This window comes from Gallinula chloropus (genome assembly GCF_964237585.1).
Source record: "Gallinula chloropus genome assembly, chromosome: Z".
NCBI lineage: Eukaryota > Metazoa > Chordata > Aves > Gruiformes > Rallidae > Gallinula > Gallinula chloropus.
Genome location: NC_140089.1, coordinates 1734185 through 1757800, shown reverse-complemented (window position 1 = coordinate 1757800; position 23616 = coordinate 1734185). Strand labels below are relative to the sequence as shown.

General features: G+C 46.3%; 1 protein-coding gene across 1 annotated transcript in view; it reads right to left on the bottom strand.

Annotated features, from left to right (window-relative positions):
* The window catches only part of MCTP1 (multiple C2 and transmembrane domain containing 1), a gene marked incomplete at its 3' end in the record, with an annotated part of 294163 nt that overhangs the window by 122075 nt on the left and 148472 nt on the right, over positions 1-23616 (bottom strand). Inside the window, exons 7-8 of the mRNA XM_084278338.1 lie at positions 8507-8677; positions 6226-6356 (exon numbers count right to left, since the gene is read on the bottom strand). Of these exons, the coding sequence (XP_084134464.1) occupies positions 6226-6356; positions 8507-8677 (302 nt within the window). The remainder of the gene's footprint in view (positions 1-6225; positions 6357-8506; positions 8678-23616) is intronic.

Genomic DNA, 23616 nt, shown 5'->3' with positions numbered 1-23616 from the left:
ATCTGCCCAGGGCAGGCTTGCCAGTAGTGTTTTTAGATTCCAGTGCTTTGGGGGGAAAAAAAAACCCTCCCTTTTGCACAGAGGAATGCATTTGCAATGATTTCACTTTGCTCATCAGCATAATCAACGGTTACACAGGCTTCCAAACAATTGCAGCACCTTCCAAAGGTGCTTCAACATGTGGAAATCTTCAAGCCCCCACGTGGGAAAAAACTTCCCCGTAATAAAGTACTATCCAGAGTTCCAGAGGATCCCATTTTGCCTCCACAGAGTTTTGCACATTTTAGGAAACTTCAAGATTCATCAATTTCAACATTAACAGCCACTATTCAGAACCTCCTTCCTGGGCAGCTATATTTTAAAAGGACAATTGCCAGGATTTTAATATAAATTACAGTCTTTGCAACATCTCTAGAAGAAAAATCTGGGAAGAAACATTATCTGCAGCATATTTAGTGTCCTTCACTCAACTTTATGTGCGTGTTGGAGTACCCATATACTGCTTTACAGCAGCACTCTGTTCTTTCTGATAACGTTCGGTCTCCTGTAGTGAAATTACATAAATTTCAGTGGAGGAAAAAAAAAAAAAAACAAACCCCAAAACTGAAAAATACATAAATATTTTATATAAAAATCCCACTTCAGTTTAGAACTCTGAGTAGTGTATCCCTATGCTTTCAGATTAATAATGCAGCAGTGCAGGTCGCCTACTGCTTGCGTTTATGTGCACACAGAAAACACTCTGTGGGTTTATTACTACTAAAAAAACACCCAAACCACCAAAAAAAAAAACCCCAAACAGAGAAGAAATAGTTATTGGAAACCTAAATACCTGATTTTCAATATTATTACTTCTGCATTCTTCCATCACATGGTGTGTACCCATAGATAAACACAGACAAAATCATCCTCAACTTCCACTACAATGTTAAGAGAGATCATAGGGTAAATAATAGGGCAAAATTAACACATAGCTTTAATGAATATACTACACACAAGGTCTTTTGTTCTTAATTTGCATCAGATGGGGGAAAAAAAAGATAGTAGCATCTATAAATACTGATGAAAATAGATACAGATGAAGTCAACAGTAATTTCCTGGCACAAAATACGAGTAAAAGTCAATGTCATTTTAAAGATAAACAAGCATTTTTCATACCAATAAATAATGCTATAAATCCTGCCCTACCGGCTTGCAAATAACTTCAGCTGAATAAAACTGCATGACATGGGATTTACTTATCCTGTATGTTCACAGAAACAACTTGTTCTCTGACAGCACTCATTCTTGGCAATTTATTGCAGCTGTCAGCAGCCAATTTGTTCAGATTACTGCTATGCATAAAGGTGTAACAATCATGGGGATTTATTAGCTGATTATCGTAAAGGTGACAGTCAGGATCGCCTTCAAAAATGCAGATGATAAGAAAGTTAAATAATTACAGGAAGATTAAAATCATTTCACCTTCATTGTGATCTTAGTGTTACCTGCGCAAACCTTACCGCCGTGTATGGTTTTAATCACAGGAGTAAATCGACTCAATACGGAGGAGAAATGATTTACTCACAGCAAAAACGTGTGGGTATTACACGTGCTTAAACCAAACAATATGCACACATATCATAGAATCACAGAATCCCAGCCTGGGCTGGGATGGAAGGGACCCCAAGGGTCCCAGAGCTCCAACCCCCTGCCACAGGCAGGGACACCAACCTCCAGGCCTGGAGCTACACAAGGCTGCCCAGGGCCCCAGCCAACCTGGCCTTGAACACCCCCAGGGACGGGGCACCCACCCCCTCTCTGGGCAGCCCCTTCCAGCCCCTCACCACTCTCTCTGCAAAGAACTTCCCCCCAGTCTCTCCTCTCCCCCTTCCCTCCTCCAGCTTCACTCCAGCCCCCTTGTCCTGCCAGTCTCTGCCCTTTAACAAGCCCATTCCCCTCCTGTTCCTGGGGTCCCTTCAGGGATGGGGAGGCTGCAGTGAGGTCCCCCCACAGCCTTCTCTTCTCCAGGCTGAAATATATCTTACATTTCCACTCATCAGATGAAGCAATCACTCACAAAACTCACGTGAGTCCACACGTGTGTTTGAACGCAGGAAAGATGCTGCCATGGCTTTAGCTGCGGTGCTTCATGAAAAAAAAAGACCTCCCAGAGCTCATGTCTTTGGACCTGCAACATCTTTGTTTTAAAAATAATATTCAGAGGAATGCCAGAATTTAATCTCCTGCATGATGAAACCCAGTTCTGGTCAAGGCCAGGGCTTCCTTGTACAAATCAGCATGTGACTGGGAATATATTTTCCTCAAAGCTTTCGTACCAGGTCTCTTTCCAGGCTTCGGAAAACCCCCAAAAATTGGTGAAATGGTTTCAGGATTTCAGGTTTTTAGGGTATTCTAAGACTAAAGTTCATGGGGTCGTACATCCTTTAAATGCCCATAACTGAGGCTGAAATGAGATTCCCAAATGCAGCAGGAGAAGTCACTCTCCCCCTCTCAATACCTTCACCCTGCTTAGGAGACACCCCTTCCATTCCATCCTCACGCTGCCCTGACGTCAGTGTCACTCCCATGCCTTCAGCCTTCCCCAGCATCTTCCCTGCACCCTCCTCCAAGCCCTCTCAGTCTGGGCACAGATGCCATCACCACCATGCCACATTCCCAACCTCATCCTGGCACTTAACGAGTTGCAGCCTAATGAGAATGATGAGGCAGTGCCCACAGAAGTCTACCCTCCTCATCTCCCTCTTCTTTTCATTTCACTGAAGTGTAGCTGAGACAGGGAGGTTGTAACTTCCAGGAGAAGCTTTTGCAAGTTGCAAGGTTTAGCACAGGAAGGATATTTCTACTCACAGAGGGATTCCCATGCTGCTTTCCAGGAGGGACCCAAGGTTTGTCCCTTCAACCTTGCTCCCAGGTCCCTGTCCTCCCACAGCCTGCTCAGTTGGGGACCACTGGACCACTTTTAGGGACGCTACTTTGCAAAGACATCCCTCTGGCCAAGCAGCTTGGTAACACCTGTTCTGTGTGGGAAATCCTGCTGACCTTCACGTGTGCTCTGCAAGCACATGAGTATGGAGGACACAAAAAACCAACCCTGTGGACATGAGAGGTGAGAACAGCTCCTTAAACAAACCTTTTTCTTCTGCTTTCTCGTTCTGGTTTGCTCTTTCCCTCAATGAGCAGAATCTTCTCAATCAAGAGTGGCTTCTCCTTAAACATACATCATCCAGGCAGGACATCATCAAGTAATAATTATTTTCATTTGCACTGGATAAAAATATTCCCATGTAACAGCTGCTCCTTGCATATTATTCAATAAAGCAGGAAGATCACAGGAAGGTGAAAGGGATTGCTCCCCATCACTGAGAAAATGCTAAAATACAACCAGGAAGCCTTGCCTTTCCCTCCTCATTATCACTTTTTCCTGGAAGCTGAATCAAAACATTCCACTTATTACATGTGCTTTGAGAGACACAGAGCCTTCACTCAGTCATGCTTTACAAAATTAACACACATTCAGCATTAAAGCACGTGCACACACACAGAGAGCAAGTCCACACTGTCTGCACTGAAGTATTTCCAGCTTTCAGTGGTAGCCTGGAAAGGAGAAACTGGGGAAGAGAGGTCAATGTAAAGTGGAGCTGTCAGGTGTGGGTGATTTTTATCCACAGTGACTGGAAAAGAGTATCAGGGAGAGGGAATATTAAGACCTGTTTTTGCATTCAGATTGAGTTTGACGCATGACAAAGTTCTTCATGGAAATCTTCGTGGAGGGGAATTTGTTTGCAGGCTGCATTTACCCAGAGATGAGGTACCAACAGAAGGTGAAACCAGCGCTTGAAAGGACGAGCTGAGGAGGGATGACACACAGAGAGACAGCAGGGAGGTCACAGGAATCAAAAGCAGAGAGATTTGGGGGGGAAATACCACTGATTTCCTTCAAATCAGTTCTGTGCTGCAGAAGCACGACAGACTGGCTTTGTCCAAGGAGCATCTGGGTTTTTGGGTACACAACAAGAATTGCATCTATACAGGAAAACAAACCAAAACAAAAAACACTAAAAAACTCCCACCAAAAAAGCACTAAAGGCTTCCAGCATTCTCCTGAGAAGATTTATCTTGCTATCAAAGTTCCTGGGATGAAATGAAATGTAGAAAGCTTTTGCTACCAGCTTGCTAACAGGTGGTGACTGAGAAGAAATACATGGATGTTGAAGACACACAGCATTCTGAGGTACCTTGAAAGCTTCCAAAGCAGCTCTACACCTTTAGAGGTCACACATTTCCCTACTCTGCTTTCTCCATCACATTCTTGTTTTGGTTTTAAGTGCCTTGGAACAAAAATGGTGTCTTTTACTTCATGCAGTGCTCCTAAAAAAGCTTTATCACCAACGATAACAGCAACAACCTAAGTGCTGCTTTCATGGCAACACTCTGAAAAATCACAGGAGAGAACTGGGAATCTTACCATCCTGTGGGTAAGGAGGTCAAAGTCAAGCAGAAATCAGGAATGATTTCCCGAGGCATACAATCAGTTGCCATAGGACTAAATGCTTATGTTTCTTCAGAAAAATAGCTGGTTTTAACCATGTGTTGACTGAAATCATAGAATCCCACACTGGTGTGGGTTGGAAGGGACCCCAAGGGTCCCAGAGCTCCAACCCCCTGCCACAAGCAGGGACACCAACCTCCAGGCCTGGAGCTACACAAGGTTGCCCAGGGCCCCAGCCAACCTGGCCTTGAACACCCCCAGGGACGGGGCACCCACCCCCTCTCTGGGCAGCCCCTTCCAGCCCCTCACCACTCTCTCTGCAAAGAACTTCCCCCCAGTCTCTCCTCTCCCCCTTCCCTCCTCCAGCTTCACTCCAGCCCCCTTGTCCTGCCAGTCTCTGCCCTTTAACAAGCCCATTCCCCTCCTGTTCCTGGGGTCCCTTCAGGGACGGGGAGGCTGCAGTGAGGTCCCCCCACAGCCTTCTCTTCTCCAGGCTGACCCAGCCCAGCTCCCTCAGCCTCTCTGCGTAGGGGAGCTGCTCCAGCCCTCTGAGCATCCCCGGGGCTCCTCTGACCCCTCTCCAACAGCCCCACATCTTTTTTGTATTGTGAAGCAAAACGAAGCCAAAACAATACCATAAGCTTGAAACGTGAACGTTATCACTTCATCCATAAGGTTTTGTCATGTAAAATCCTATTGTGTCTACTTTTACAACAGTGGCTTTCTCAGACGTTAGAACTGTTTGCTTGCCAGAGACTCCACGTGTATCCTGAGTTCACACAATTTAGGGTAGGAAATAAACAGAAACTCAACAAAGGAAATCACTACCCTAAACACAAGGAGAGGGAGGGAAAGGTCACACTGACAGCAGTCCCACATCAGTCTGTGGGATTTCTAATCCTGATTTTAGCTACAAAAAAAGTAATTCCACTAATTAGTAGTGTCCATGCTGCAGTGAAAGCAGCAACAATCAATATTCTAAGAAAAACTCAATATATATACGAGTAATGGTACCATGACTGTATGACTATCAATGTTAAAAGGTATCAGAGCTTTCAGAATAGCACAGACCCTGAACAGCATCCATAAGCATGAGAGAGTTTCTCACCCTATTAGCTGCCAGTTAATGCCATTGCTAAAAAACACCAGCCTCTTCCCTCTTCCTACACAGGAAAATGGAGCATGGACACAGAGATTTACACCATTCTTTGAATGATAAGATACCCCCCTCCCTGATTCTCTTCTGAAAATGAATTAGGTGAATGATCTTCATTGCCCCAAACACTGTGTGTGTGTGTGGTCCTTCAACGCTCCCTTTACCAAGCAGATTAAGAAAAAAAGTAGGTAATTTCAGTCTGCTGCTCCTGTTTTAAGCCATGAGGGTTGCTTCTCCTCCAAGGCAGACGTTGCCCTGTGGAACCCCCTGCATCTTGGTGGATGCTGGAGGCTGAGGGATTTTTATTTAGGGCAACCTAAACCAATGCGTTGGTAAAAGCTGCCACCTACTGGTAGATGAAAGAGTATTTTACACCATCCAACTACAGAATTACATCCATGCAGCAAACTCTGCTGAGACTTTCTAAACCCCCCACCTCCAACCCCCATCCCTGTAAAAGAAAAAAAAAATAAAAAAGCAAGAACAAATGGTCATAAGAAATAGTTTCAACAGCAAGGCTCATTTTAATCATCTGCTCTCATCCCCGGGGAAGAAAAAGGCTGTAATTGCACAAACCTGCCAATAAAATCATCCTTTTTGCCAGCATCTTTGTCCCACACGGTAATATCAATAATTCCACCTCGTTCTTCATAGAGATGAAAGTCAAACTGCTCCCTCCACTGAGGATTCAAAGTTTTTGGCACAATCTGAAAGGAGAGCAAAAGGAAAGTCATATTGCAGTGTGCAGGCACTTGCTTTCTTGAATTGTAAATTTGATCTTTAGAGTCTGTTCAGGAAGTTGTTGTTTTTGTGGGGTTTTGGGTTTGGTTTTTTTTTCCCCATTTGCAGTGTGAATATCTGAAGAAGTGAGAATTAAAAAAGGAGAGTAATTAGAAAAGAGTACTGGGCAGCTCTCTCATGCCTCTCTGACACAAGAGCAACCTCCAAAATCCTGCAACCCGTCACCTTCAAAAGTCTCCTGAACAAAGGATTTACCCTGGGAATGGATCCATTTTTCTGTGGAATAATTACACCCTCCTCTGAGTGACAGTTCGCTGCAAAGTTATGTGTCTGAGCCTAAAGGAAAACAAAGCACCTGCAGTGACAAGCAGATGATGACTGTAAGTATTTAAACAGAAACAATTTAATCATGTCCTCTTTCACCAGCTGCAGCAATGCTGGTGGAAAAACGATACTAGGGTTTACTTTATATAGAATAATATTCCTTTTATTTTTTTTAGTTCTTTCCCCCAAAAACTGTATTTTACTTCCTTTCCTTTGCACTCAGATCAAAGTAGCTTTACTCAATCACTTTTCAGTCCAGTTACTTCTGACAAAAGAAGTAACTTCAATGGATTTCAGAGTCCACGTACTTCTGACCACGCTCTGCAGAGCAGAGAGCTGGCAGGTTTTCCTACCCTAACAGAGAAGCAGAGCAGTTACAGCAGTCACACCTGTCCTGAGCACGAATGGGAACTGCAGAGTTCCTTCCCTAGGAACCAACTGCTAATTTCTACATCCGCCAGGACTGCCAGCTTCAAAAAAACCCCAAAAACCCAACAAAAGGAGAGGATTGAAACATAGAAATGTGAGGAAGGTTTTTTAAGGCAGAAAAGCATGATATTCCATTTCTCCTAATTTCCAAACAAGGGGTCCTAACGTGTGCTCACAGGTCTGCAGAGGTGGCACCCAAATGCTCCTGGGCTCTTCCTTGCTTTGCCCTTTGTCTGGGTGTGAAAAGCACATGGGGAGAGCAAGGTCGTGTGTGTGTGTGTGTGTGTGTGTGTGTGTCTGTGTGTCTGTGTGTCTGTGTGTGTCTGTGTGTGTGTGAAATCAGGGAAATAAGAAATAATAGCAGGAAAGCCAAGCAAGCTTCCACAGTCCTTTTCTCCTTGATCAATCCTCTCCAAATGTTCCTATACAGACAAAAACCAAAATGAAGCTTGCTGGAAGGATGCGATGAGGAAAGTGACAACACAACCAGGACATGGCTGGAGAGTAAGAGCATCCCAAGGATCCAAGAGGTGACCAGCTTCAAGCCAGAGAGGCACAAAGGTGCTGTCTACTCACCAGAATGACTCCACTTCCCCCCTGCCACCAATGTCCATGAGAAGGACATGGAGGGCCTGGAGCGAGTGCAGAGAAGGGCAACCAGGCTGGGGAAGGGGCTGGAGGGCAAATCCTCTGAGGAGCGGCTGAGGGAGCTGGGGGTGTTGAGCCTGGAGAAGAGGAGGCTGAGGGGAGACCTTCTCCCCACCTCCCCTGCCCTGCCAGGAGGGTGCAGAGAGGTGGGCGATGGTCTCTGCAGCCAGGGGACAGGAGATGGGACAAGGGGCAATGGGCTCAAGCTGCCCCAGGGCAGGGTCAGCTCAGCTGGGAGGGAAAAGTTCTTCCCTGGCAGAGCTGTCAGGGCCTGGCCCAGGCTGCCCAGGGAGGGGCTGAGTCCCCAGCCCTGGGGGTGTTTAACAGAGGGGAGATGAGGTGCTCAGGGATCTGGTTTAACACAGGACAGGGATGGTTGGACTCTTAAAGCTTTAAGGGCTTTTCCAACCCAGTGACTCTGTGAATGACCAGTAACAGCAAAAGCCAACACAGTTGGTCTGGAACATCACACCTGCCTCCCCACATTTACCACTGCCACATTTTCCCCCCTGCCTGGTGCTGTTCTTGTGTACAGTGACATAAAAAGGAAAGATGTAAACAAAGCATCAGGTGCTCTGGCAGCTGAATAATGAAACAATACATCTCCATCCCTATTCAAACAGCCACGCAAGCCAAAATAAAACCCACCCCACGAGCAGGAACAAAACAGTTCAAGCCCAGCCAAGGTGCACCACAGGGTCACAGCTACAGTTACCTTGCTCTTGTACTTCTGATGCCCCAACCGGAACTTCACGTAGGGGTCACTCAGCCCGTTGGCATCCATCGCCTTCAGCTCCCGACCTTCGATTAGGGTAACACTAACTATCCCCCTCCACAGCTGAGACTTCCTGTGCAGGTCTGACAGGCGCAGGCTCTGGGTCTGGAACTTCAGGGAAATAAGAGCAAGGGTTTAGTTAAAACAATTGTATTTAGTTAAAACAAATAAAAGAAAAAATAACCCCCTGCATTTCAGTCTTCAGTTTTATGTAATGATGAATGTGAAACAACCATCTCAAGACAGGTTGAGGCTATGTGACAGTACACATGTAGACTATTAGACTGCAAAAATTTACTTGGACAGAGACAGAACGATGACAAACACACAGGTAAATGATGTCATACGCCACTCTGGTCAGAGCAAGCAGAAGAAATGCTGCTTAAGGGAATCACAGAATTGTAGGGGTTGGAAGGGACCTCAAGAGCTCATCGGGTCCAACCCCCCTGCCAAAGCAGCTCCCCAGCTCATATTGCACAGATGTTCAGGAAAAAAAACCCAAAAGGTTTTTTGGGTTCTAGAAAGTGTTTCTAGAATCATAGGATCAGAGAATGGTTATGGTTGGAGGGGACCTCAAAGCTCATCAAGTTCTAACCCCCCCCTGCTTCAAGTATTAATGTTATAAATAAATGCTGCAGTCTCCTATATTAGTAGCATATGATTGAATGAACTTGGGCAAACACTGAAATAAACACAAAAACAGTGAGAAAACAAATGTTTACAATAATATAAACGCACCACAAGAAGCACAGACCCAGGGGAAGAAGGAAAGTCCATGAACTCCCATGCACGTGACAACTATCTCAGCCCCAAAGAGGATGTGGTATTCTCAGAAACAGCAAGGAGAACTGAATTAAACACCAACACATCACTGCAAGAGTTTCAAAGTGAGGCACTGCAGAGCCTCTGATGGGAACTGTGGGGAAACCAGTGGACTCTCAATCCTCAGCCACTGCCTTGGGTGGTTAAGAGAGAATTCAGATGGACCCACAGAAACCAGATGTCCACAGCACACGCCCACGAACGTCTCCTGGGGTCAGGATTGCTGGGGGTTGCAAAGCTGAGGAACCTCAGATCAGCCCTGGGTTGCTCTGAGCTACAGCTGGGTACAAGGTACAGCCTGGTGCCTCCAGACCTGGGGGATCCCCTCTGCGTGCCTGTGGTAGGCAAACACATCTTGGGGGCACCTGAGGAGCATGGCTGCCAAATGATCTCTGTTTTGTTCCCAAATTGTCTTTGTTCAAGGTTAAATCTCTAAAATCCGAACTCTAGATACCTAAACAATATTTAAACTCACAAATGATTCATTTTAGGAATCAAAAAAAAACCCAAGTCTGCACGTACACTCAGCTGCACATGTATCAAATACACACATTTTCCTACAGTGCAAAGTAGATGGAGCAACAAAAGCTCAATGGGGTCATCAACCCCCTGTTCATGGAGGGTTGCACAGCTGCCTTCACCCCTGGCAGACCTGTGGTTTCCACATCTGGTTTGCCTCTTCCAGAGGGTAAACACATCTGGATGGTTTCAGTTATGCAAGTGCCCAGAGCAAGAGTTTTACTACCAAGAGAAGATGACAGAAAGTGCCCTGGCATATAATATAATAATAATAATAATAATCATCATCATCATCATCACTGGATTACAACCTGCACTCACCAGGCTCCAGAGAGAAGGGTCATACCATGAGGACTGATGCTGTAGGGATGGAGCAAATCTGAGTAAGGCACTTCTGGCAGTATTTCAGGCATCATATTGGCAAGTGTTTATGTTTTCCAATGGCTACTGTCAAATGCTGTAGGTTGGGAGGGACTGCTAAAGGTCACCTAGCCCAACCCCCCTGCAGCGAGCAGGTATGTCTTTAACCAAGAAGTATGCTATCTCCAAATATTTCACTGTATTTGTTAAAGGTTTCTCCTCCCAAAGTGCAGGATTTGACTGAGGAGAAACTTCTCCCACAGTGTTTCTCCACAGGCAGACAAGGAAACTGTGGATTTCAGCTGGCAAGTGGAATCATCTTTAGTCCAACCTGTGACACAGGGCAGCAGAGAGACACCAGAAAGATGAAACTCTACAAAAACTGGGGCACAAGTGGGAATCTGGGTTGCCAGAAGAGAATTCATTTGCAACATGGGAACGTTATTAAATGTCATTACCTTTTTCTTAGCACAAATATACTTTCTTTCAGGGTATAGAACACCAGACTGGTGTGGGTGGGAGGGGGCCTCAGACCCCTCCAGTGTCCCCCTGCCATGGGCAGGGACACCCCCCCAGCCCAGGGTGCCCCAAACCTCATCCAACCCGGCCTTGAACCCCGCCAGGGATCCAGGAACAGCCCCAGTTTCTCTGCAGCCAACTCTGCCAAACACTCACCTTGTGAAGAAGTGGTAGAATTTAGGGGTTATTTTTTGTGTTGTGGCTTCTTAGAAGGTTTAGAGCAAAAGACTGAACAGTATACAAACCAAAACTGATTCTGTGCTGAACATAAGGTGATGGGGGATACAGGTAAATTAGGAGACAAAGCTCGTTTAGGATAGTACTTCATACTGGGATGGAAGCATTGGTTAGCTGAGACCTATTTTGGCCAAGAATACACAGTTGTTGGGTTTTTTTTTTGAGAGTTAAGTGGGAATCCAAATGGTTTCTAGGGTACTACTCTGGAAAATAAGCATGACTTTGCATGTAAAACTCTTAAAGCACGGCTTAAGCACAACTGCATCGCTCCCTACTTCACTAATCACAAATGAGATGGTGAATCATTTAGAGAATATACTTGACCTAAATTCCATATTTTCAACAGCTCTTAAAATCATTTTCTGCATTAGAGCAGCTGCCACCGTATAAAACATGCTGATCTTTTTATTTTTTGTGACCAGTTGGGATTTTCATCAACAGAGGTAATTTACATACGAGGTGGCAAGGCAAGATGCAAATGACCATGGGCGGTGAGTGAATTGACAGGCAGGAGCTTACAAGAGTCAGGTAGAAACCCTGAGAACAAGGAGGATGTGCTGGGGAGGGTCCTTTTGGCTCTCTCAGACCCAGAACTCACAGCCTACGACACACAAAGCACCTGGCAAAGCCCAGGGACACACTGGCCCATAGTGAAGCTGCAGAGTTGTCTCAATCTACAGGAAGAAAACTGGATGGGGGCTAAAAGTAAAGTGCTGTGGGCTTGTTGTGGATGTTTCTTTCTCAAGGGTGGGAATCTGGAGATGATCCTCCCCCTCTGTTCTGCTCTGCTCAAGCCCCACCTGGAGTGGTGTGTCCAGTGCTGGGCTCCCTGGGATCAAACAGCCAGGGATCTCCTGGAGAGAGTCCAGAGGAGGCTGCGAAGGGGATGAAGGGCCTGGAGCATCTCCCCTGGGAGGAAAGGCTGAGGGAGCTGGGGCTGTTCAGCCTGCAGAGGAGAAGCCTGAGAGGGGATCTGATCAATGGGGATCAAGAGCTGAAGGGTGGGACCCAGGGGCCATGGGCAGCCTCTGCTCAGTGTCTGTGGGGACAGGACAAGGGGTGATGGGCTCAAGATGGAGCCCAGGGAGTTCCCCCCAATGTGGGGAAGAACTTCTTGCCGGTGAGGGTGAGGGAGCCCTGGGACAGGCTGCCCAGGGGGTGTGGAGTCTCCTTCTCTGGAGAGATTCCAGCCCTGACCTGTGCTAGGGACCCTGCTTGGGCAGGGGGTGGGACCCCATGGGCTCTGGGGGCCTCTTCCAACCCCTACAACTCTGTGAATCTGGACCACTGAGGTGCTTGCAGATCCATCTGTGAAGGGAGACATACTGAAGAGTCAGGGCACAGCCAGCTGGAGATAAAGCTATGGAGATTTCCTGGACATGAAGGCACAGGCTGTGTGGCCTTCTCCAGCATGAATGATTTCTAACTGGTATTCTTCTTGTTTCCAAAAGATATTGAACAGCATCTAAAGACACAACTAAAACACATTTCCCTTCCACCCAAAGTCACCAGGTGCTGATGTAACCTCTAATTTCATATGGCCCTTCTTGTAGGATTTGAAATAAATAGATTCAAGTGTTTAGATTTCAAGTCAAATTTGACAGAAAGCTAACAGAAGAAAACATGGGAAAATAAGACTGATACCACATTTGAGAGTTCTTCTCTTATGAAGTTAAATTTCACAGTGTGAGACAGGTACCTCGTTTCTAGGCACATTTTTAGGTATCTAAGCAACCTTCTGCAAACCAGCCCACAGTGAGTCAGTTACACAACCAGAAGGGGAACTGTGAGAGTACATCAAAGAAATTATCTCAAAGCCTTTCAAACTTCTCCTGTGAAGGGCAACTTCTCAAGACTAACTCTTGGACAATTTATTTCCCTCAGAAAGCAGGTAATGCATTTGGCATCTTGGCTTCCCTCTCCTGGCACAAACAGACAAAGCCTTGAAGAAGCTGCACAGCTTCTCATTTCCCTGGGAATAGGTAGGAAGTTACATGTCTATATAATCCCACAGTCTGGAAAGAAGCAAGACCACAACCTCAAGCCACAACTAACCATCTAACCAGCATGGGATTAATGTTCATGATCTTGTGCATACTATAAACCAGCATGGAGACTCCCATCTGCCACGTAATAAGCCAAAACCAAAAGGAAACCAAAAAAACCCCAACCCCACAGCCTGTGTACTGTGAAGCTTTCTCTCTTTTCCCAAGAGGAGACAGTAAGCAGACTTCTGAAAAGAAACCTTTCACTTCAGAGCTGCCTGTGAAGGAATGCCTCACATCTTTTCGTATCCATGCACTGCTGTAATGCTTCTATTAGGAACAGTAAGCAAACCCAGTGTTTTCTGAAATGATAAAATTAGCTTTTATTTGTGTCCCACCTATTCTGTCTAAACGTGGGGTAGCAGAAGGGCTAAGGATGCCAGCAGATGAAAATCTTCTGATGCAGAAACTGTATCCCATATTAAATTATGACCAATATCTGTGGTAGCCAAATACAACAGCAGCACTGAGAGATGCTCTTAAAACGTGGCTTAATATTCTGTTTACAGCCACATATCATAGAATCACAGAGTGCTTTGGGCTAGAAGGGACCTCAAAGACCATGAAGTCCCCACACCCTGCCATGGGCAGAGACACCTCTCACCACACCAGGCCGCTCAAGGCCCCATCCAACCCAGCCTTGAACACCTCCAGGGAAGGGGCAGCCACCACCTCCCTGGGCACCCTGTGCCAGGGCCTCACCCCCCTCAGAGGAAAGAATTTCCTCCTAATATCCAATCTAAGTCTGCCCCCTTCCAATTTAAACCCATCCCCCCTCATCCTGTCACTCCCTTCCCTTCTAAAAAGTCCCTCCCCAGCTTCCTTGTAGCCCCTTCAGGGTCTGGAAGGTGCTGTAAGATCTGCCTGGAGTCTTCTCTTCTCCAGGCTGAACCAGCCCATCTCTCTCAGCCTGGCTTCACAGGAGAGGGGCTCCAGCCCTCTGATCATCTCCGTGCTCTTCTCTGAACCTCCTCCAACAGTTCCATGTCCTTCTTATGCTGGGGACTCCAGATACAGGTGGGGTCTCACAAGAGAGGAGCAGAGGGGCAGAATCCTCCCCCATTCTGCTGCCCCACTCCTTTTAAAGCAGCCCAGGATGGGGTTGGCCTTCTGAGCTTCCAGCACACATTGTAGGCTCATGTCAATGTGTGCTTCTCATCTACCAGCACCTCAGAGTCCTTCTCTGCAGGGCTGTTCTCTAGCATATCATCTCCCAGGCTGTGCTGATGATGACAGCCTTTTGGGTGGCAAGGCAGCTAGGCTTAGCCAGAATCTGAGTGCTGTTTCCAGGTTAATCAAGGTGATGTTCTTGATGAGGTGTTCAAGGCCAGGTTGGCTGGGGCCCTGGGCAACCTTGTCCAGATCATGCCTGGAGGTTGGTGTCCCTGCCTGTGGCAGGGGGTTGGAGCTCTGGGACCCTTGGGGTCCCTTCCAACCCAGACCATTCTATGACTATGAGTGTATTAATTAGCACAACTGTATTGTTGCTTTCTTCAAAAGAAGAGAAGCCTTAGCAAGTACTTTTGAACATCCTGTAACTATCTTTAAATACCTATGTGACCTCTGAAACTACAGAACACAATGACCTGGAGAAACACCAAAACTCTCCTCTCCCTGCCTGGCCTCACCTTTTCACTGATCAGTCCCCACACCCTGCAAAGCACCAGTTCCACTAGATCTGCCCCTTGTTACACAGACCACTGGGACACAGTCCTTTCTGCATCCTTGAACACAAAACCTGCTGTAGAAGAGCATCCTGGTTTCAGCTGGGATGGAGATAGTTACTAATGATCATTGTGTAGCCTGGGGAGCAGACAGGGGTTGTGATCACTGCTCAGGAAAGGGATGGGCATCAGTCATCAGGTGATTACAACATAAACAGCTTCAAGTTGTGTCTGGGGAGGTTTAGATGGGATATGAGGACAAATCTCTTCCCCACAAGGGCTGTGCCCAGGGTAGTGGTGGAGTCACCCTTTCAAAAAATATGTTGATGTGGTGCTCAGGGACATGGGGTAGTGGAGGCCTTGGCTGGTGCTGGGGTAATGGCTGTACTTTATGATCTTAAAGGACTCTCCCAACCTCAGTGATGCTGGGATCCTGTGATTGAACCCACAAGTTTTACCATATTTTTTCTTTTTGGTTCTCTTCCCCATTCCACTGTGTGTGAGGGGTGTGGATGAGCTGCTACATGGTGGTTGGTTGCAATAAACAAGAATAGAATAATTCAACAATAGACAGAAGTAGAACAGTGCCCACCACAAAGTTGGTTTGGGTTGGTTTTTTTTTTATTTTTTTTAAAAAAAAGCTTTAAAAAGCAAATAAATAATGCAGCCATGTGTCCTACCAAGGCATCTCTGCCAAAGCTCCTTCGTTTTGGAGCTTTAAATAAAATGACAACCAAGAAAATAATGAAGGAATGCAGGAAAGAATGACACTCCACTGCTGAGCACAGTGCAGATGTACAAACACAGCAGAGCGACTCCAAGGCAGCGTTTTAAATGACTGCTGCAAACTCAAGTAAACAGAATTCTCCTCCCCAGATTTCTAGGACACTTGGATGACTTGGATAAGAGGTTTATAATAAAGACTGAGAATGTCAATGGATACAGCTGCTACTTCTACAAACCTTGTCCTCAAGAGAGGGGACTGTCCCCCTCTGCTCTGCTCTGCTCTGATGAGATCCCCCCCTGCAGTGCTGTGTCCAGCTCTGGAGCCCTCAGCACGAGGACATGGACCTCTTGGAGAAGATCCAGAGGCCACGAAAATGATCCAAGGGCTGGAGCCCCTCTCCTACAAAGACAGGCTGGGAGAACTGGGGTGGTTCAGCCTGGAGAGGAGAAGGCTGTTTCTGGGGAGAGCTCTGAGACACTTCCAGTCCCTGAAGGGACCTACAGGAAAGCTGGGCAGGGCTGTTTGTAAGGGCAGGGAGCGATGGGATTAGGGGCAGTGGGTTTAAACCAGAGCAGGGCAGGTTTAGATGAGACCTGAGGAATAAGTTCTTCCCTCTGAGGGTGGTGAGACACTGGCCCAGGTTGCCCACAGGCCCCATCCTTGGAGACATTCAAGGTCAGGCTGGATGAAGCTCAGAACAACCTGATCTAAAGATGTCCCTGCTCACTGCAGGGGGTGGGACCTGGGGTCCTTTGAAGGCTCCTTCCCACCTAACACCGTCTGTGAGCCTGTGATTCACACAATTCACCCCAGTTAGAACCCACACAAGGAGTAACACCTTGCTGAGGTGACCCATGTGTGGGCACCAAGCTCCAAAAGTGCCCTCAGTGGGATCACAGTGGTTGGGACTAAGCAGCATCCACCGAGACTTGGTGGCATCTCCCCCCTTGCTTTGGGAATGGGGAGCAGGTACCCCCAAACCCACCCCAAAACACGACTCTGCTGTTGGGACCATTAACCATATCAGCTCTTACTGCTCATGTACAATGCAAATAGAAGCCTCACCAAACATTTGCATAATTCCTATAACCAGATGTCTAGCAGGCAGGTCTATCTATTCTGACGGGTTTTTACTCCTGTTCCATTATTTAGCAGCTTTCCATCAAGCACTATTTACAGCTGATGAACTGACATCTAGAACCCCACGGCTCACAAAGTCAAATATTTCCCCAATTTTAAAAGATTTTTCCTTAAAACCCCATGGCCAGTAATTCTACCTTCTACACTGAAATCCCAGAGAGTTTTGGTTGAAATAGTCTGGTGGAAAAAAGGAGCTGATTGCACATTCCTTCAGTGAAGAAATACCATGCAACTCCACTTTTCTGCCTGTTTTTGCAATCCCTACACCACGATTTGCTATCTGATTTTATTAGAGGCATATCATTCCAGTGGAAAAGCATTTGTTATAATTTAAAACCAGAAAAAAAATTAAATAAATAAAAAGCAAAAGCTTCATAAAGCTTTTGATATTAGGAAAAGCCAAATCAGGACTCACATAAACTAAATATTTTGAGTTGGGCATCAGGTTTTGGCAGTTTAGGTTGTGCAACTGCAACAAACATATTTTTAGAAAAGCTTTTAAAATAAATATGAAAAAGCAGCAGTTAGGAGCTGAAAGCCTTATATTTTGCAATTACATTTTTTTTTGTTTAAAAGTTTCATGAATTTTATAATTTTATCTATATACCCTAAAGTATATATGCAAAAATTTCTAGAGCTAAATTACAGCATAAATATTTATCTAAATGCAATTAAATATCATTTTAATTCACTTGCTTTAGGCAGTACATGCACTCTTCTCTCAACAATGGCAACTAATCACAAGTAGCTCTGCAGTTAGGACTTTGGGATGATAATGTATTTTCACTCTTAGTTTATAGGAAACCTGTTGCAACCCAGACTGATTAATCTTGTTGTGGTGGTGGTTCATCCCCAAGCAGTGGCTGAACACCACATGCTGCTCACTCACTCCAGCAGGAGAAAGAGACAGAGACTCCCTGGGGTGGGATAGGGACAGTTTGCTGACAAAATCACTGTGAAAGGGGAACAATAATGGCCAATTACACTCACACCCAGTGATAACACAGATGATGGTGATGATATATCAAGTAAGTGATGAACAGCATGGTTTCTCACCACCTGTAGTTGATGCTCTGCACAGCCCTGAGCTGCCTCAGCTCCCAGTTGCCCCCCAGTTCTACACAGCACATGATGCTGTGTGGATGGAGCATCCCTTGGCCAGTCTGGGTCAGCTCTCTGGGCACTGTCCCCTCCCAGCTTCTTGGTGATTCCCCCCCTCCCCATCTCACTGTCAGGGCGGTGTGAGGGGCTGGAGAGTCCTTGGCTGATGGGCAACAACTAAAGCACCTGGCGTTATCAACATGGGTCTCCCTCCAAATCCCAAACACAGCACTGCATCAGCTGCTGGGAAGCAGATTACCTCTACCTCTGCCAAAGCCAGGACATCTTCACTTCTGGGAAGAATGGAGCTCTGGTTCCAAATGATCAAAGTCACACTGAAACAGCTCACCACATATTAATAGTGTAAATAAAGGGTATTATTACATTTTAGTGTATTCCAGTACTCCCAGTTCTAAACTTATCATTGCTAATGCAAAACAGAAGGTGGAAGACAAGGGAAGATGACATATTTTCCTCCAGATTTTACTGGAATATCATGACTTGACAGGACACAGCAGCTAATTATTAAATACATTTTTCCCCACTATGTTTGGCAAAAGATGCCAAACCACTTGTTCCTCTGTCCTTACAGTATTCAAAAGATTTCCCTCTTGTTTTCTTAATGTGCCATTAATGCACAATGGGGTGTGATGATGTTTGAAGTCAATGGCAATTCTGTCACAGAGGTGAAAAGGGCATGAGTAGATCCTGATCCAAGTGGAAACGATTTTCAGTGAAACATGCAACTTTTCTGACTGAGCTCTCCCTCAGTGTGCTTCAGCTAAAGCATATTGCCTTTATTAAAATACCTTGGCTTAAATAGTCATGGTCACACAGGAAAATGTGAGATAACCTTGTTTCCTCATATGCAAATTGCAAATAGAGGCAGTGAGTATATTAATTGGATCTTCATGAGCGTAGGATCTGTTGGAATAGACCATTCATTTCGATAGCACCTCATATCTGTAGATGAGCAGTCAAGAATTTTCAGGATAAACACCTCCCTGCCAGGACACGCTGTTCAGGGAAATTCAAACCCTGATGCAACAAAGTGCTGATTTTACTGGAACACTGAACAAAAAACCAAGGAATATAAAGAACCTGGTTAGCCAGTATTATGGCTTTTGGTTACTCATCCTCCCTTCAAGCATCTCTAAGACCATTAACTCAACAGTACTGTCTCGTGAACACATGAGGTACCAGAATTCTCACCCAAATTCACAACCAGAATCACAGAGTTGTAGGGGTTGGAAAGGACCTCCAGAGCCCATGGGGTCCCACCCCCTGCCCAAGCAGGGTCCCTAGGACAGTCCAGGGCTGGAATCTCTCCAGAGAAGGAGACTCCACACCCCCTGGGCAGCCTGTCCCAGGGCTCCCTCACCCTCACCACCAAGAAGTTCTTCCCCACATTGGGGGGAACTCCCTGGGCTCCAACTTGAGCCCATCGCCCCTTGTCCTGTCCCCACAGACACTGAGCAGAGGCTGCCCATGGCCCCTGGGTCCCACCCTTCAGCTATTGATCCCCATTGATCAGATCCCCTCTCAGGCTTCTCCTCTGCAGGCTGAACAGCCCCAGCTCCCTCAGCCTTTCCTCCCAGGGGAGATGCTCCAGGCCCTTCATCCCCTTCGCAGCCTCCTCTGGACTCTCTCCAGGAGATCCCTGGCTGTTTGATCCCAGGGAGCCCAGCACTGGACACAACACTCCAGGTGGGGCCTGAGCAGGGCAGAGCAGAGGGGGAGGATCCCCTCCTGTCACCTGCTGGCCACGTTCCTTTGGATACCCCCCAGGATCCCATTGGCCTTCTTGGCCCCTGGGGCACACTGCTGGCTCATGGTCAACCTGTCATCAACTTTTGCCAAAGAGGCAAAAATTAGCCCAAAACCTTCTCACCCTCAGTTTGGTAAAGCTTCCCAGAAGGTATCCAACCTTAGTGCTCCTATCTTAGATGGTGTACTTTGTTGTTCTCCAGGACACAATGAAGTTTATATAGAATCTCAGATGAAAGCAAAATACTTGTCTCTTTGCAGCAGAAGTGGGGCAATGTAGGTAGTATCTGCAGTTCATAGAATCCCACACTGGTCTGGGTTGGAAGGGACCCCAAGGGTCCCGGAGCTCCAACCCCCTGCCACAGGCAGGGACACCAACCTCCAGCCTGGAGCTACACAAGGTTGCCCAGGGCCCCAGCCAACCTGGCCTTGAACACTGCCAGGGACGGGGCACCCACCCCCTCTCTGGGCAGCCCCTTCCAGCCCCTCACCACTTTCTCTATAAAAAACTTCCCCCAGTATCTAATCTAAACCTTCCTTTCTTTAGCCTTAATCTTTGCCATTGTCTACCCTTTTAAATAGTTGAATCCCCTCCTGTTTATATGCTCCCTTCAGGGCAATAGCTAGTGCAGTCCTTGCCCTGATGAAGAGGCTTCCTCCATGCTCTTCACAGTTTTACTGTGCTCACAGGAAAACTTCATCCCAAATGCTACTGTCCTGTTTCCTCTGACATGCTCCTAATCAATCGTATCTGAGCACCCCAAAACTTTCCTCTGAATTAAGCATTTATTCACACAGGTATCTCAAAGGATCTTTTTTTCACGCTCACTCTAAAATGTGTATATAAATTGTGCCCAAACCGCTGTGATAGAACACATCCACCTGTCTTGTGGGAAGACAGGAGCTTAATTTGCACCCTGGGAGGTACTGTTAGACACTAGGGAGAACCCCAGCCTCTAATGGAAATGATTGGTAGGCACTGGAACTGATCGCCCAGGGAGGGTGTAGAATATCCATCACTGAAGATTTTTAAGGACAGATTAAACAAAAAGCTGTCAAACACAGTTCAGTTGTCATTGTTCCCACTTCAGGATAGGAAGGCAACTTTTTAGGCAGTTATTCAAATTTTTTGACTTTTTTGCACCTGAACCCAGGAAGACTTTTAAAAATGCCAGACACTCAGAGTCCTGGGATGTGAGGTTTGATCTATCCATCAGCAATACCTGCCTTGCCATCATCCTTGCCTTCCAGAGAGGTTTCCATTACTTTTCCAAATCACAGGATAACAGAATCACAGGGTTGGAAAAGGCCTTTAAGCTCCTGGAGTCCAACCGTCCCTGTCCTGTGCTAAACCAGATCCCTGAGCACCTCATCTCCCCCCTGTTAAACACACCCAGGGCTGGGGACTCAGCCCCTCCCTGGGCAGCCTGGGCCAGGCCCTGACAGCTCTGCCAGGGAAGAACTTTGCCCTCCCAGCTGAGCTGACCCTGCCCTGGGGCAGCTTGAGCCCATTGCCCCTTGTCCCAGCTCCTGTCCCCTGGCTGCAGAGACCATCGCCCACCTCTCTGCACCCTCCTGGCAGGGCAGGGGAGGTGGGGAGAAGGTCTCCCCTCAGCCTCCTCTTCTCCAGGCTCAACACCCCCAGCTCCCTCAGCCGCTCCTCAGAGGATTTGCCCTCCAGCCCCTTCCCCAGCCTGGTTGCCCTTCTCTGCACTCGCTCCAGGCCCTCCATGTCCTTCTGGCAGTGAGGGGCCCAGCACTGGGCCCAGCACTCCAGCTGTGGCCTCCCCAGTGCCCAGCCCAGGGGCAACGTCCCCCATCTGGGGTTTTTTTGGCCCTCTCTCTCCCACTCAGCACAGATAAAGCTTTCAAAGACGCTCTGTGTGCTGGAATAATACCAGCACCCAAATTCACTACCCCTTACCCTTTCCTGAATTAACCTCCTGTAATCGCTCCACAAACTGTGCAACGGAGAACTGGTGAGTTGTGTGTAAAACTTACTGGTATCTTCAGATTCCTCCCAGAGAAGTCTGCCTGCTCTAAATGAAATTAAATGCTCTTTGAGAGACAGTGTCCAGGCCTGGAGGTTGGTGTCCCTGCCTGTGGCAGGGGGGGTGGAGCTCTATGATCCTTGGGGTCCCTTCCAACCCAGACCATTCTATGATTCTATGAAAAGCTCCTGCTCATATTAATGCAAAAAATTAGTTGTCAAGTGCTGGTAGAATTGCTTGAGAACTCTAAAAAACACCCCACAAGCTGTGTTTGTCTAAAAACTGTAAGATTAACTCTTCTGTAGGAGAAGCATCTGCAAAGGTAACTCACACTAGAAAGAAGGAATAACCATAAAATATCTGACATTTTGCTACAAAAGTATTTAGAAACTATACATGATAAAACAAAGAAAAAATAAACCCCAAACCATACAGGTTCTTCTCCTTTCCCATGTCTAGATATAATCAAGGGAAAGTTTAAATTTCAACCAGAAAATACCCGTTATATATGCAATACATACTTATAAATCAGTGCTGAATTATAATTACACCTTCAGTGACCCCAAAGTTAGTATTTATGCTTTTGATTTTAAAGTTAAACACCACTTCACATAAAAAAGTGCTAGGTTTTATCTTTTTAAAGTGCTGGTAGTAAAGGCATGAAGAAAGTAATGAAATTTCATCATTAGAAGCTGAGAGAAGAATAAGGATGAAGAACTTGATTAAAGAGAACATCATTCCTTACACAAGAAAGAAAATGTGCATTTAAAGTCTCTTCTTTCCTCTGTCACCAGCTTTATGCTTAATAATGGTTAAGAAAATGTTAAACTTCTTTCTACTATTATTTTTGACAGCACTGCACCTAACACTACAAGAATGATGAGGAGCCAGAGAGCCACACATGAGTTTCTAACTCAGCTTTATGCTGCCAACATTTTAACAGGCTCCCTCCCTATACCCTTTCCTCAGCTATTGATTAAGCCTCTGTGCTGAGGGGAATTAGTAAATAAGAAGTGGGAATTGATTTTTTATTTTTATTTTCCTTATTTTTATAACCAGAGGGAAAAAGGAGAGCACAACTCTTCCCGATGCTCCTGTGCTGGCTTGTGCTGGGAATAACAGTGCTGGACTTCCATGGCACAGAGAGCTTGCACCTCAAGGGTTCTGTAGTGGAAATCACCTCAGCAATTAGCAATATTCATCTCTCTGTCAGAAGCAGTGCTGGCTATTAGTAAGAAACTACTTCTCTTGCACGCTGAGGCTTTTCCGTGCTCCTCTTCCACCCAGGCTGCAAGAACAGACCTGGGATACAGGCAGTTTAGAAACAAGGAAGAAGCAGGATGCTTGTTTCCTTGATCCCAAAGAAGGACAGACACCAGGGAAGCCTGCACCATCACCAGGATTAGTGCTAAAAGAAATACCTACCCTAAGGGAGAACGGGTGGACGTGGAGAACCATGGAAGCAGAAGGAGTCAGAGCCTCACGCAGTGAGGAAAGACATTCTGCACCCATTAAGATGTTTCCAGGACCTTTCTAAAAGGATAAAAAACCTTAAAAAGCCTGCATTTGGTTTAAATGACTGATTATGTACCGTCTTTTGGCTGTAGCACTTCTCTGCTGACCCACAGGCTGCCCAACCAAGGGAACTCTGAGCCACAGGAACCAAGACATGGGCACACTGAGGTTACTGAGCAAACACCCAAGCCACAAAAAAGTGCCTAAAAATGTTGAATAATCTACTTCCACCTCTACTGGAAGCATAATGGATCTTCACACAGACATAGTGGTAGACATGGAGCTGATTCCTCTCCTGGACCACGTAGCAAACAGCCCATCTGCAAAGTCACAGTCACTTGCCTTAATGTAACACCAGCATTAAGGTTTATGGATGACATAAAATAATCAATTCAAAACTGAGTGCAAGTTGTAACTTCCCAGCAGAAGTTTCTTTGGGTGTTTTGGGGTTTTTTTTTGGTTGGTTTCCTCCCCAAATAGGACACTGGGAGTGTCCTGTCACTGAAGACTGGAAGTTAAGACTTCTCTTTTCACAGAACAAGGACATAAATGCCTTGATTTCAAAACTGTTTTAATTTCATTTTTTGCTAGACTTGGTGAAAGATGAGTGTTCCCTCTGATCTAGAGAGCACAGGGTGTGATC